We start from the raw sequence: 12,280 nt of genomic DNA on the forward strand, positions 1-12,280 counted from the left end.
AAAGGGTTATGAAATACTCCAGATTAGGAAGACATGAGAAACTGGCTTTTCCTGAAAAGTTTGGAATTAGAGCAGAAAGATAATCACATTCAAAGAAACATCACTGAAAAGCTGTATTCGGCATTCATCGTTCAAAAGCATATCCCCCCAATTACTGGCTCACATTTAGCAATTCAGATCAGAAAGCAAAAAGTTTAATCCACAAAACTGAAAGGAAAATACTCTTATGTAGTACTTACCAGAAATAACAACTTGTATTTGTTAGAAAGAAATAACACACATTTTCTGCAAGACCATTGGTAGAATACACCTATGAATAAATATTATCACAACTCATGCTTTAATTAATCTATAATGTTTCATTACCTACCTTAACCCGTTGCTTAGCATGGTAAAACCTTTAAAGACACCGTAAGACAATTCAAATTACCTTCCGAGGACCAGTACTTTTGAGTTCCATGATGTTTATTGTAAAATTGATTCTCTTTCCATTCTGATCAAACTTTATATTCCCTGTTAGACCTTCCACCTGAACCTATATGAAGATAAAAGTAGTAGAAGAATTAATTTTGTTTCTTTCTAGAAAATGCATTTTGTATTTCCATAAATGATTATTGATATTTCAAAAACATTCAGTTTAGACTCTTTTCCATACTTAATATATTATCTTAGTATAAGACATGTTCCTGAGGAGTTCACTTCCACATTATTCCCAGCAAGATCCAGGCAGGTTAGGAGACTGGAAGGTTCTTTTCAAACATTTATAAAGAATTTCACACATGCACTCATCCCAGCATTCACCCCAGGGAAGCTACCTGTTTCAATGCCCTTTCTATTTCTACACCATGACCCCAGGGTACAGCTGGATTTGCAAGACAATCTCCAGCATTTCCTCTTCTGGAGATCTCAATCCTCTGTTTACGCAAATTACGGAAAGCTTCTGTCATCACTTGAACAGCATCATAGGTCAGTGCAGACGTATACTGAAAAGAAGTGAAAATATTTAATTAAAAACCAGCTTCAGATTCACTATGCCTTCCAATCCTCATTAATCCATTAAACACAGAAACATACTAAAAATAAAAAGGTCAGTAAGATATACTTGAAATCAGACCAGTTTTTCTTTGGTTTGGAGGTCACTACCCTCTGAGGGGCATCTATGCAAATTAATGAAATGTTCTCCACCAGAATGGTTGGGGGCAGTGCTAATAAGTCTAAACTGAAGATTTACAGCCATTTTCAGTGTGAGTTACATTCCTTTCTCACTACAACTGTGTAACAGTTCTGTGTGCAGATATGGCTGGAAGTCCATGGAGGTGAAAGGGGAAAAAAGAAATAATTTCCACTATTTAACTTGAGTTAGCCTCTAAAAATAAGAAATTGTTCCTCTGATTGCACTCTTCATGGAGATGCATTTATATACAGATCTCTAGACTACATCTCCTCCCACATACACATACACAAAACCAAACAACATATATTTGTATATACGCATGCTTAATTTTTATCTGTTAAATATAAAAACTCAGGGGTAGCTATTTTCAAATATGCAATACCTTGTCAACACCGTGCAAAAACAGGTTTTGGGCTGAGAAGTCTGGAAGAAGTGGTGCCCCTCAAAGAACAACATAGGCGAGGAAGAGCCCCATGTTCCTAGTCTGACACAATATAAGGAGCTTTACAACTTCTGAGACATCAGAGAAGAATCCTGCGATCACATGCATCAGAAGCTGGGGCTAAACAGTCAAAAGCAGTTATCTTCAGTGACTGGAAAATTTTACATCTTAACTAACTAACCGAACAGAAACCACATGTGCACGTACACCGAGGACTTTGTTGGATGGGCTTTATGAGTCCAGAACGTTGCAATTATGCCAAATTTAAGGGACATTTTTGGAAAGATGGGCCAGAATATAACTACTTACAGCCTTATGAATGAATGCAATGATCCCTATGAAGGCTATTAGATGCTGAAAATACATAAACTGTAAAGCAGTGAGAAATGATACATTGGCTCTTTGCTTCAATGGCTCAGACTTCAACGAGAATTTTAATTAGCTAGCTCAAGTCATGCAAAAGGCTCTTGTAATTGTAATCAAGGCAGGCTCCTGAATTGAGGTCATTTTTATATGCAGCTGTTAGACCTTGGAGAGGAAGAAAAGGAAGGTGGAACTCTTTTTTCAGATGTATAAGCTTACTGGGTGATTAATGTGAATCTTCTCAAGAAAGTTCTCTCAGTGACTTGTACGGAACTTTTTAAAGGGAACAGCAGAAGAATGAAGTGAAAGACTGGCTGGAGCTGCTAATACTTTCTACTGCTGGAGTAGCAGTGATTTAAGTGGTGGACATGGATTTGGATTTGGAGATGAGAAGGTAATGGAGAGAAGAGAAAGGACCCTGACTCGTTTTTCTGGGACTGGCTAGCAATACTGCTTTAAGTGCAGCTCTTTGCAGTACAGAAGCATATTGTACCACACTAGTGTTTTGAGAAACTTTGGATACAGCACTGTCATTAACCACTGAAACATACTTTGGGTAGCAATGAAAATGAGAGTTTAATTAAGAATTTATAGTGCTATCTAATTCAGTCATCCTATGTTTCATTTCATCATTGGGGTATGTTTAATGTATTATTTCAAGAATATTATCCCTATAGTATATAATTACTGGCCAGAATATTCACAACTCAGTCATATATTCAGTTTGTGTAGGGCTTTGCCTATCAATATATATCTGTATGTGTTTATATGTCATCACATATGTAAAGTCCACATGCTTTAATTTAGGTTAATTCAGCTTTAATCTAAGGATCTCAAAATATTTTACAAGCATCTTACATCTTCATGTTGTTGGAAATGCCACGAAAGTAAACAGCCCATGCATCATTTCTTACTGCTTTACTCTGCATACAATTTCAGCTCCTAATAACCTTCATGGGGCTCATTACATCTATTCATTAAGCTGTAGGTAGTTTTAAAGTTGACAAACTAAAACAAAGTGAACTCATTACCATAAACAAAAAATGACAGACTGATAACCTGCTCATGCAGAGGGGTGTCTGCGTGTCTGCATACATAACTAAAATTGTCATAAGTTAAAGGATGCATTAGCTCTGTCTTGATTCACTTTGTTTTATACCGGTGATTCAACCACATTCTGATTTGCACTATTAAAATAAGTGAGAACACTATTTGGAATATTGTTTTGTGGAAGGGGGATGGGTTCTTACAGCCTACTACTTTTACAGCAGAGTAAATTTCCTACTTCATTTCAGTTATTTTCAACCTTACATGATAAAATCAGCAATTGATGGAGAATCTCCATCCTCTATGAGATGCGGGGGGGAACGTTGCCACCAAGGATGAGGAAAGGCTGAGGTACTTAACGCCTTCTTTGCCTCAGTCTTTAATAGTCAGAGCAGTTATCCTCAGGCTACTCAGCCCCCTGAGCTGGAAGACAGGAACAGCGAGCAGGATAAACCCCCCATAATCCAAGAGGAAGAAGTTAACGACCTGCTATGCCACCTGGACACTCACAAGTCTATGGGGCCGGATGGGATCTACCCGAGGGTACTGAGGGAGCTGGCGGAGGAGCTTGCCAAGCTGCTCTCCATCATTTACCAGCAGTCCTGGCTAACTGGGGAGGTCCCGGATGACTGGAGGCTTGCCAGTGTGACGCCCATCTACAAGAAGGGCCGGAAGGAGGATCTGGGGAACTACAGGCCGGTCAGCCTGACCTCGGTGCCGGGGAAGATCATGGAGCAGTTCGTCTTGAGGGCGCTCACAAGCCATGTGCGGGACAACCAGGGGATCAGGCCCAGCCAGCACGGGTTCATGGAAGGCAGGTCCTGCTTGACCAACCTGATCCCCTTCTATGACCAGGTGACCCACCTGGTGGATGAGGGAAAGGCTGTGGATGTGGTCTACCTGGACTTCAGTAAAGCCTTTGACACTGTCTCCCACAGCATTCTCCTAGAGAAGCTGGCGGCTCACAGCTTAGACAGGTGCACTCTTCGCTGGGTAAAAAACTGGCTGGACGGCCGAGCCCCGAGAGTTGTGGTGAACGGAGTTAAATCCAGTTGGCGGCCGGTCACGAGCGGTGTTCCCCAGGGCTCAGTACTGGGGCCGGTCCTGTTCAATATCTTTATCAACGATCTGGACGAGGGGATCAAGTGCCCCCTCAGTAAGTTTGCAGATGACACTAAGCTGGGCGGGAGTGTTGATCTGCTGGAGGGTAGGAAGGCTCTGCAGAGGGGCCTGGACAGGCTGGATCAATGGGCTGAGGCCAACTGTATGAGGTTCAACAAGGCCAAGTGCCGGGTCCTGCACTTCAGCCACAACAACCCCAGGCAACGCTGCAGGCTTGGGGAAGAGTGGCTGGAAAGCTGCCCAGAGGAAAAGGACCTGGGGGTGCTGGTTGACAGCCGGCTGAACATGAGCCGGCAGTGTGCTCAGGTGGCCAAGAAGGCCAATGGCATCCTGGCCTGTATCAGAAATAGTGTGGCCAGCAGGAGTAGGGAGGTGATCGTGCCCCTGTACTCGGCACTGGTGAGGCCACACCTCGAACACTGTGTTCAGTTTTGGGCCCCTCACTACAAGAAGGACATGGAGGTGCTGGCGCGTGTCCAGAGAAGGGCAACGAAGCTGGTGAAGGGCCTGGAGCACAAGTCTTATGAGGAGCGGCTGAGGGAACTGGGGTTGTTTAGCCTGGAGAAGAGGAGGCTGAGGGGAGACCTCATCGCGCTCTACAACTACCTGAAAGGAGGTTGTAGCGAGGTGGGGGTTGGTCTCTTCTGCCAAGTAACTAGCGATAGGACGAGAGGAAATGGCCTCAAGTTGCACCACGGGAGGTTTAGATTGGACATTAGGAGAAATTTCTTTACTGAAAGGGTGGTCAGGCCTTGGAACAGGCTGCCCAGGGAAGTGGTTGAGTCACCATCCCTGGAGGTATTTAAAAGACGTGTAGGTGAGGCACTTAGGGACATGGTGTAGAGGGCATGGTAGTGTTGGGTTGACGGTTGGACTCGATGATCTTAGAGGTCTTTTCCAACCTTAATGATTCTATGATTCTATAACTTTAATATAAAATAGTATAGGTACTATCCTATAGTTCCTACAGAATCACCCATATTAATTAAAGCATGGCAAAGAACATGCAAAAAAAAAGTCTCGCTTCCTCGTAATTCTAGAACTATGATAGTAATAAGCTGATAATTTAAACTACAATATAGTGACTGAAGTGCCTAAGGATTTTATGTTATTTGCTATGAAACACAGATAGCATGCATGCCAGATGAAAAGAATTCTGTCTCTCTAAATAAATGCCCTAATTGCCAAGAAAAGAAAACACAAGGTCCATATGCGATTTTATTAACTTAAATTTAAAATGTACTATAGACCTTAATAAAATTTGTAAGCTGCAATTGAGAAGATGAATTTGAAAAGTAAAGACAAAACAAAGTCATCCCAGACTAAGCAGAAGATATTAATCATGTGCTGTCCAAGAAAAACAGGCACGATGTTGGCTTTTGTAACTTTAGCTGTTGTCCAGTAATTCAGAAGATACCAGAAATCTTTAACTAAAAGGCCCAGTATTGTCCTTCATACAACCACTAACTGAATCTTCTGAAGATGAAATTGCAGAAGACACCCCCAGAAACACCAGATTTTTTAATATATATATTTTAAAGCTGGAAGATATTATAAAAAGATTTAATCACATAATGTTAGCCTGTTAGTCCTCTGTTTAACCTAATGCCTGTCAATGTGCTAAAGACAAAGTTGAGAGATATGCTTAGAGATTTAAAATGCAACATTAAAAGAATATAGTTGAGCAGTAGAAAATAAATGAAAATGTGAAGACAAATAAAAAAAAAAGGGAAGTATTCTGAATCACAAGAAGTAGAATTCTTTTTCTCTTGATTTGGATATCTGCAATGTCTAAATCTGTCCTTGACATACTAGTTATTTTTTTACAGTCAGAGAAGAAAAATAAGCATTTTAAGGTGTGAGTCATTTGACCCATGTTAGACACCTTCTTTAAGATGAAATGAACCGTGCTTTAGAATCGTGCCTTCCATTAATTTGATCTCCAGAGACTTCTGAGACTACTAGAGGAGTCCAGGGTGATCAGCTTAGATACATATGTCTACACTGAAGACACACTAAAAACAAATTAAAACCACTCAAGGGGACTATGAACTAGCCATTCAGCCCTAATCTAACACAACAGTGAGAAAGACAAACAAAATAATAGGATATTTTGGGCAGAGACTGTACCAGCAGAGTCAAAGAACACAGTGCTAGTGTACAAGACACTAGGGAGACCTCAGCCAGAACGGCATACGCAGCTGAAGCAGCGTTCAAGAAAGCTGAAATCAGTCTGAAACAGGCGCAAAGAGGATTCCTCACCACGTATGGGGGACTGCTATTGGAACAGCAGGAGAAGGGATACTCTGTATCACTAACAGAAGTTAAGAGAAAGGAGGTCTAAAATCAGATATAAATATTTTTCCTTGGAGGGAGGTAAGATTCAAAGAGAGGTAATATAGGAAATGTTATTTGTTGCAAGAGCAGGTGGGTAGAATCAATTGGTATAAGCAAACGTTCAGCAATTTTCCTTATATTTAAACAATTTAAATATACTTAAATACCAAGAAATATACATCAGAGGCAATAAATATACAACAAAGACACAAACTGTGTGTCTTTTATATATAACAAAGACACAAACTGTGTGTCTTTGTAGATTGTGGGTATATTAAATGTTTGGCTTACTGCCCTACACTAGCAATTTTTTTTCCAGTGGTTCACTATGCATTTTATCACCTTGTAATACTTCGCTAAACTATACACAGACTAAACTGAGATATCAAATGGTGTCTTGTTTTAATAAATGTTACAGCTTTATTTTGCTTTGAGGATTATATTTAATAAAATCTCTCATCTGAGTTTTTTTACATTTTTCCCCACAATGAAGTATTTCTCTACTTGACTGCTAGTATGTACCACAAAAGCAGAATTGCCTTTTCATAGTGCTTTGTACTATAATTGTTGCTTTTTGGTCAAAACACTCACAAAACTCTACCAAACTGCTTATAATTTCAGAAGTAACTGCTAGAGATTGGTATACAGATATAGAAGCATTCCTACATTTTTATATATTATATATAAAAATGGGTATATACATACATAAACCCTCAAGCAAAAAGAATGAGAGACAAAGTTACTTGTCAAGAACTAGTAAAGGAACTGGGCAACTACCTCCTGTTGACTTTCAATGCAGTCAAACTAATGTAACTCAGCCACCTCTTTCTTAAGGTCTTTCTTTAATTAATGTATCTATGGGCTATTTTGAAATGGACAGTATTACACACACCTTGGAAAACATTTGAAAGTGGCTTGACAGATGAAATAGTTAGTGGAAAATTCACTAACTGATGGGAAATGGCTACCTCCTTCAGGATCTCTTGTGATACTTTGCACACTGTTATGACAGAGCATGGGAGTGCAAATAGTTACTTTCAATAGAAGTAAGAGACATTGTCAAATATTGTACACATAAATGTCATTGTAAATCCAGATGGTTTTTAACTGTGCTCATAATCATGCATTCTTCTCATTTGTTCTGTATCAGCATTAGCATGAACGGTGTTTGTATGAAGCAGCATGTCTGGCCAGTTGCCATTCAAACTTCATTCTGGGCTTTAAGCACAGGAGCATCTTCATTACCTACGGGAATGTTTCAAACACTGGGGATATGAGGTAGAGGTCAGGGAGTCCAGAAAAGACCGTAAGCTTGCCTTTTCCTCTTTGATCTTTACATTAGAATGGAGCTCTTGTGAAAACAGGCAGCTTTTACAGACTTGCTTCCAGCTGAAAATAACTGTATATATGCAAGATATTTGAAAGTATCCATTGATTATTTGTAACTTTTTTATAACAATCCTGGTCCTGACTAAAAGGGGAAGAGAAATAAATAAAAAGTAAAATTACCAGATCTTCAAAAAAAGGTTTTTTTAATTAATCTCAGTAAAGATGAGGTTAGAGATCAAGCCCTATTTATCTTAACAAATACACTATCTTTATTAAATTTTGTTTCCAGAGGTTGTAGAGTCAGACCAACTTACATATTGATGACAGCCTTTATTTAAAAGCAATTCCAGCATTCTGTGTACACAGAACAGCTAAATAAGTAATAGGTATTTTTGCTCCGAAACACTGTAATGTTTTGGGCAGACCGCCAGATGCAAAGAATGCCTCAACCAACCTTAGAAAAATTAAAGCGTTCAGGTCCAAAACTCCTATCCAGAAAAACACATCACAAAATCAGCAGGTTAAGTTCTTTAGGTATCCCCTTGTTTGGTTTAGACAGGCTGCCTTCTGGGCACACCCAGAACAGCTTTGTTTTCTAGCCCAGTAGCTAGGCACCTGCCTAAGCCTACATCCCTGGAAGTCTAACTCCTATTTGAAAGACACGCTCAGAGGACATGCAGCAGACACTGACAAGACTGGGGCACTTGAATTATCCTAACGCTCCCACTGTAGGGTATTTATAGGGGAACGTGACCTTCTTTCACTCCTTTTAAAACTGAATATAGCAAAGATCACAAGATTCATGAACCCCGAGGTGCTTGGCCTTTCTATCTATTTCACCTACTACTGTAATAGAAAGGAGATTCCAGGACTGTAGTTCCTCCCCCAAGATTACTTCCAATCAAGAAGAACATTCTTCTCACTAGAGTCATCACAGGTGCTAATTCAGCACAAGAAAAAACAGTGCAGGTACCTGCCTTTTTTTTTTTTTTCCCTTCTCCCCTTTTTTTCTTTTTTTTGATTTTACAACGAGGACAGAGGTTTTAAAGTACTTTGGTCTTTCATTAGATTTAATGCAATGGCCAAAGAGAAGAGCTAATGCTACTGTAAAAGATGTTTCTTCACAATATCAGAAAGATGTCAGAGAAGAAAAAAATTATGGATCTTGGCAAGTCTTAGCAACAAAGCCTGTCTTCCAGGAGGAAGCAGAGCAATGCCAGATCTTATTAATAGCATTGGCATTTGGATCTACCGAAGTTCCAGACCTTTTTCCAATCAAAAGAACAGAAAGTCAGCATGCATGTCTTACACTCATTCAGGAGTGTTAATACAGAAGCTGTGTGGGACCTTATCCCTTCCATTATTCAGAAGGTCAGATTAGCCTAACACTGTGGCCTCTTTATTTTCTGAAAATGCATTAGAGAAAAAGAGCTTCGCCATGTCAGACAATCTTAGAAATCCTTTGACCTTTGTCTCAACTAAGCCATCTGTGCCCACAGAAAGATGGGCAGATGCTTTCAAAAGCATCCTGCCATTTACTCCAGGTGTACCATGTTGTTTTGTCTCAGCTCTTGTTGATCATGGCGAATGGACCTAAAGCGTGCAACTGGTGAAATGATTCAATGTTGTTCGCTCAGAGTGGTCAGTAATGCTGTTATAGTGCAGTGCACTGCTGTACCAGGCTTTTATTTTGCTGTTGCTCCAATAATTATGTATAAGGAATTTAAAGTCAATGAAATACTGAAGCAGACACCAAGTTCTGCAATGTGTTCTCCTAGCCAGTGCCATTAAAAACAGCATGGCAGTTTTTATGCTAGTATTATTAAAAAAAACCACCACCACCACCACCAACAAAAAACCAACAAAAACCACCAACCAAACACATGTTCACAGCTGTAGCCTTTTTTTCTAAATCTATCATTCTGCAAAACAAAATTATCTTTCCTTTAAACACTTCTTAATGAGAAAGAACAACTAACAGGTATTAAAACAAGATCTTGAAAGGAGTACAGTAGCTTTTAATGCAAATCTGCACACTCTATCTTTTTTCTCTACCTTATACCTTTCCTTCTCCCTCTGAAAAATTCTAAATAATTGAAAGTACATAAATCAGGAGGAGTAAAGGCAGAAACAGCTCTAAACTATTAATAATTTTCATATTTGTATAAATAGTACATTCACTACATTTATGTAGCAACTTCTTTGAACCTCAAATCACGGAGGTTCTTAAAATCTCAATTTTGACTCAATGAGTCATTACTCATTGGCTGAAAAGTTTACTATCTAAATTCACTTCTTTTTATTAAGTTCCTTAAAAAGTCTATTAATTCTTGCCCTATTGTTTTCCATTTTTCTAGAAGCTTTTTAAACCCTCCTAAGTCTCAAACCTAAAGCTTACTCCTGGTGAACTTTATATCACCAAAAAACACACAGAGCTTGACAAAAAATTAAAACCAATTACTTGGATTTAAATCCATAGAGCTTGACAGAAATAATAAAAACAATTATTTGGATTTGAACCCACAGCATTTTATTTATAAAAAAAGATGTTGTCTTCTAATCCATGCCACTGCCTGTAGAAAATATACATACTGATAAAATAAGTAAGATTTTACAATTATTTGTATGATCTACTTCTAACTTTAAAGAGAATGCACTTGCAAAACAGCAATGCCACTGATGATAAAATCACCTTTAATTTACTGTAAACCACAAAGAACATATGCCTTTATAATTGTTACCATATGAATACATAAAACCTTTTTCTTCAAGGCTAAGTTAGAGGAAAGTATGTCACTCTTCACACTGTTAAAAATCAGCAGGATCCAGCAGCAAAAACTGAAGCCTACGGTTATAGTAGTGAAAATAGACCAAGTAGGAAAAATTAAAGCAGAGGATGAGAACAAAATGTACAAATAGGAAGGCAAAAGACTTGGCTGAAAATTCACGCTGTAAGAAATGGATTTGAAAGAGCTAGTATGAATGTTTAAAGTGTTAAAGTGGGGGATTTTTTTTGGGGGAAAGGGGGTTGGTTGTTGTTTGGTGGGGGGGGGGTTGTTGTTTGGTTTGGTTTTGTTTTTTTTTTTTTACTGCTGTACCCTAAAAACGTACTTGAGTCTTTTTAAATTCCGATGTTCTATCACAAAAGTCACTTCCTCTTCAAAAATTAAGGTTAGTCATAAAGCAGTAAGCATATGTGATTTACAGGAGATATAAATTTTAAAATATAAAATGCTCTTTTACAAAATATTTACTGAAATACAGTCTTCAATCACTGCTCTTTTTATGATAAAAATGGCCATCCAAGCATTATTAACTATGGTAAATATCCTTGAGTTGAGCTTTTAACCAAGAAAAAGTTATTGAGATGATCATAAAAATGTATTCTAGATCATTTTCTAGTAAAATAATTCATGGTTGGTGCAATTAATGAAAATGGTAGAAAAGAGATTAGAGATTGCATCATTCTGTCTTATAAAATGACTGATACTATATGAATGATAATAACCTGAAAATTCCATTAGGCTCTTCAGCTATATTATTTTTACTCATAGTCAACAGAAAGTCCTATATAGGTAAATAGAAATAAATTATTTACCCTAGAAGCTGAACAACACTGCAGTAGAAATGATTCTAAATTGGAATTTCATATGAGGATTCTTTAGATTAGAATTTTTGACTAGCCTATTAAATAAAGCCACACTAAATGATCTTTTAATTTGGTTTTAATATATGCTGAATCATCCCCATTCTCTGTAACAATCTGTAGGAGGGGTACGTGGACTTGATATTATAATACACTTTGCACAAATTCACTTACCAGGAAAAAAAAGAAAAAAAAAGAAAAGAAGAAAAATTTCTTACACCCACATTTTTCATATATATTTTTGCAAGCAGAGAAGATTGAATACTGGGATTGAAAAGCCCAGTGAAACCAGGTAGCTAGAACGCCAACTGCTAGATGTATATTTTTCATGCCCAGGAAACCAAAACACGAGGACTGGAAAACGTGGGCAGAAAAATCTCACAAACCTACAGTTTTACAAGGGCACTTTAAAAAAAAAAAAATTTGACTCCGGTGCAGTTCCTGATTAAATCATGTAATAAATACTGAAATCAACTGATTTTTTTAAATTCTTATTTATAAATCTTTATAATCTACTTGAATTCAGGCATAATCAATCATATTTTCCCATTAAAACTGTAGCAGGTGCAACAGAATATCACTTATAACTCTTATTAAAATGCCTGGTATTATAAAACCATTTTCCAACACGCTGCAATCATAAGAGGCATGCCCCAAAATGAAGGTATTGTCTAATTCACTAATTGCACACTTTTGCTTAGTCTATATTTAGACAAGTGCTTTCCGAATTCCCAGTTTGAAGAAATGTTTTCACTCTTCTCTTCTTTGTTTCTTATTATCAGTGAGTCATCTAAATTTTAATTATTTCTGCAAGGTAAAT

At 38.1% G+C, this 12,280-nt stretch overlaps 1 protein-coding gene across 5 annotated transcripts in view; it reads right to left on the bottom strand.

Moving 5' to 3' along the window:
• The window catches only part of GRIA2 (glutamate ionotropic receptor AMPA type subunit 2), a 100,307-nt gene that overhangs the window by 23,526 nt on the left and 64,501 nt on the right, over window positions 1–12,280 (bottom strand). For all 5 annotated transcript variants that reach the window (XM_075149434.1, XM_075149437.1, XM_075149435.1 and 2 more), the window contains exons 7-8: window positions 816–983; window positions 431–535 (exon numbers count right to left, since the gene is read on the bottom strand). In XM_075149434.1, coding sequence (XP_075005535.1) covers window positions 431–535; window positions 816–983 — 273 coding nt within the window. The remainder of the gene's footprint in view (window positions 1–430; window positions 536–815; window positions 984–12,280) is intronic.

Source organism: Calonectris borealis, chromosome 4 (genome assembly GCF_964195595.1).
Source record: "Calonectris borealis chromosome 4, bCalBor7.hap1.2, whole genome shotgun sequence".
In the NCBI taxonomy this organism is placed as follows: domain Eukaryota; kingdom Metazoa; phylum Chordata; class Aves; order Procellariiformes; family Procellariidae; genus Calonectris; species Calonectris borealis.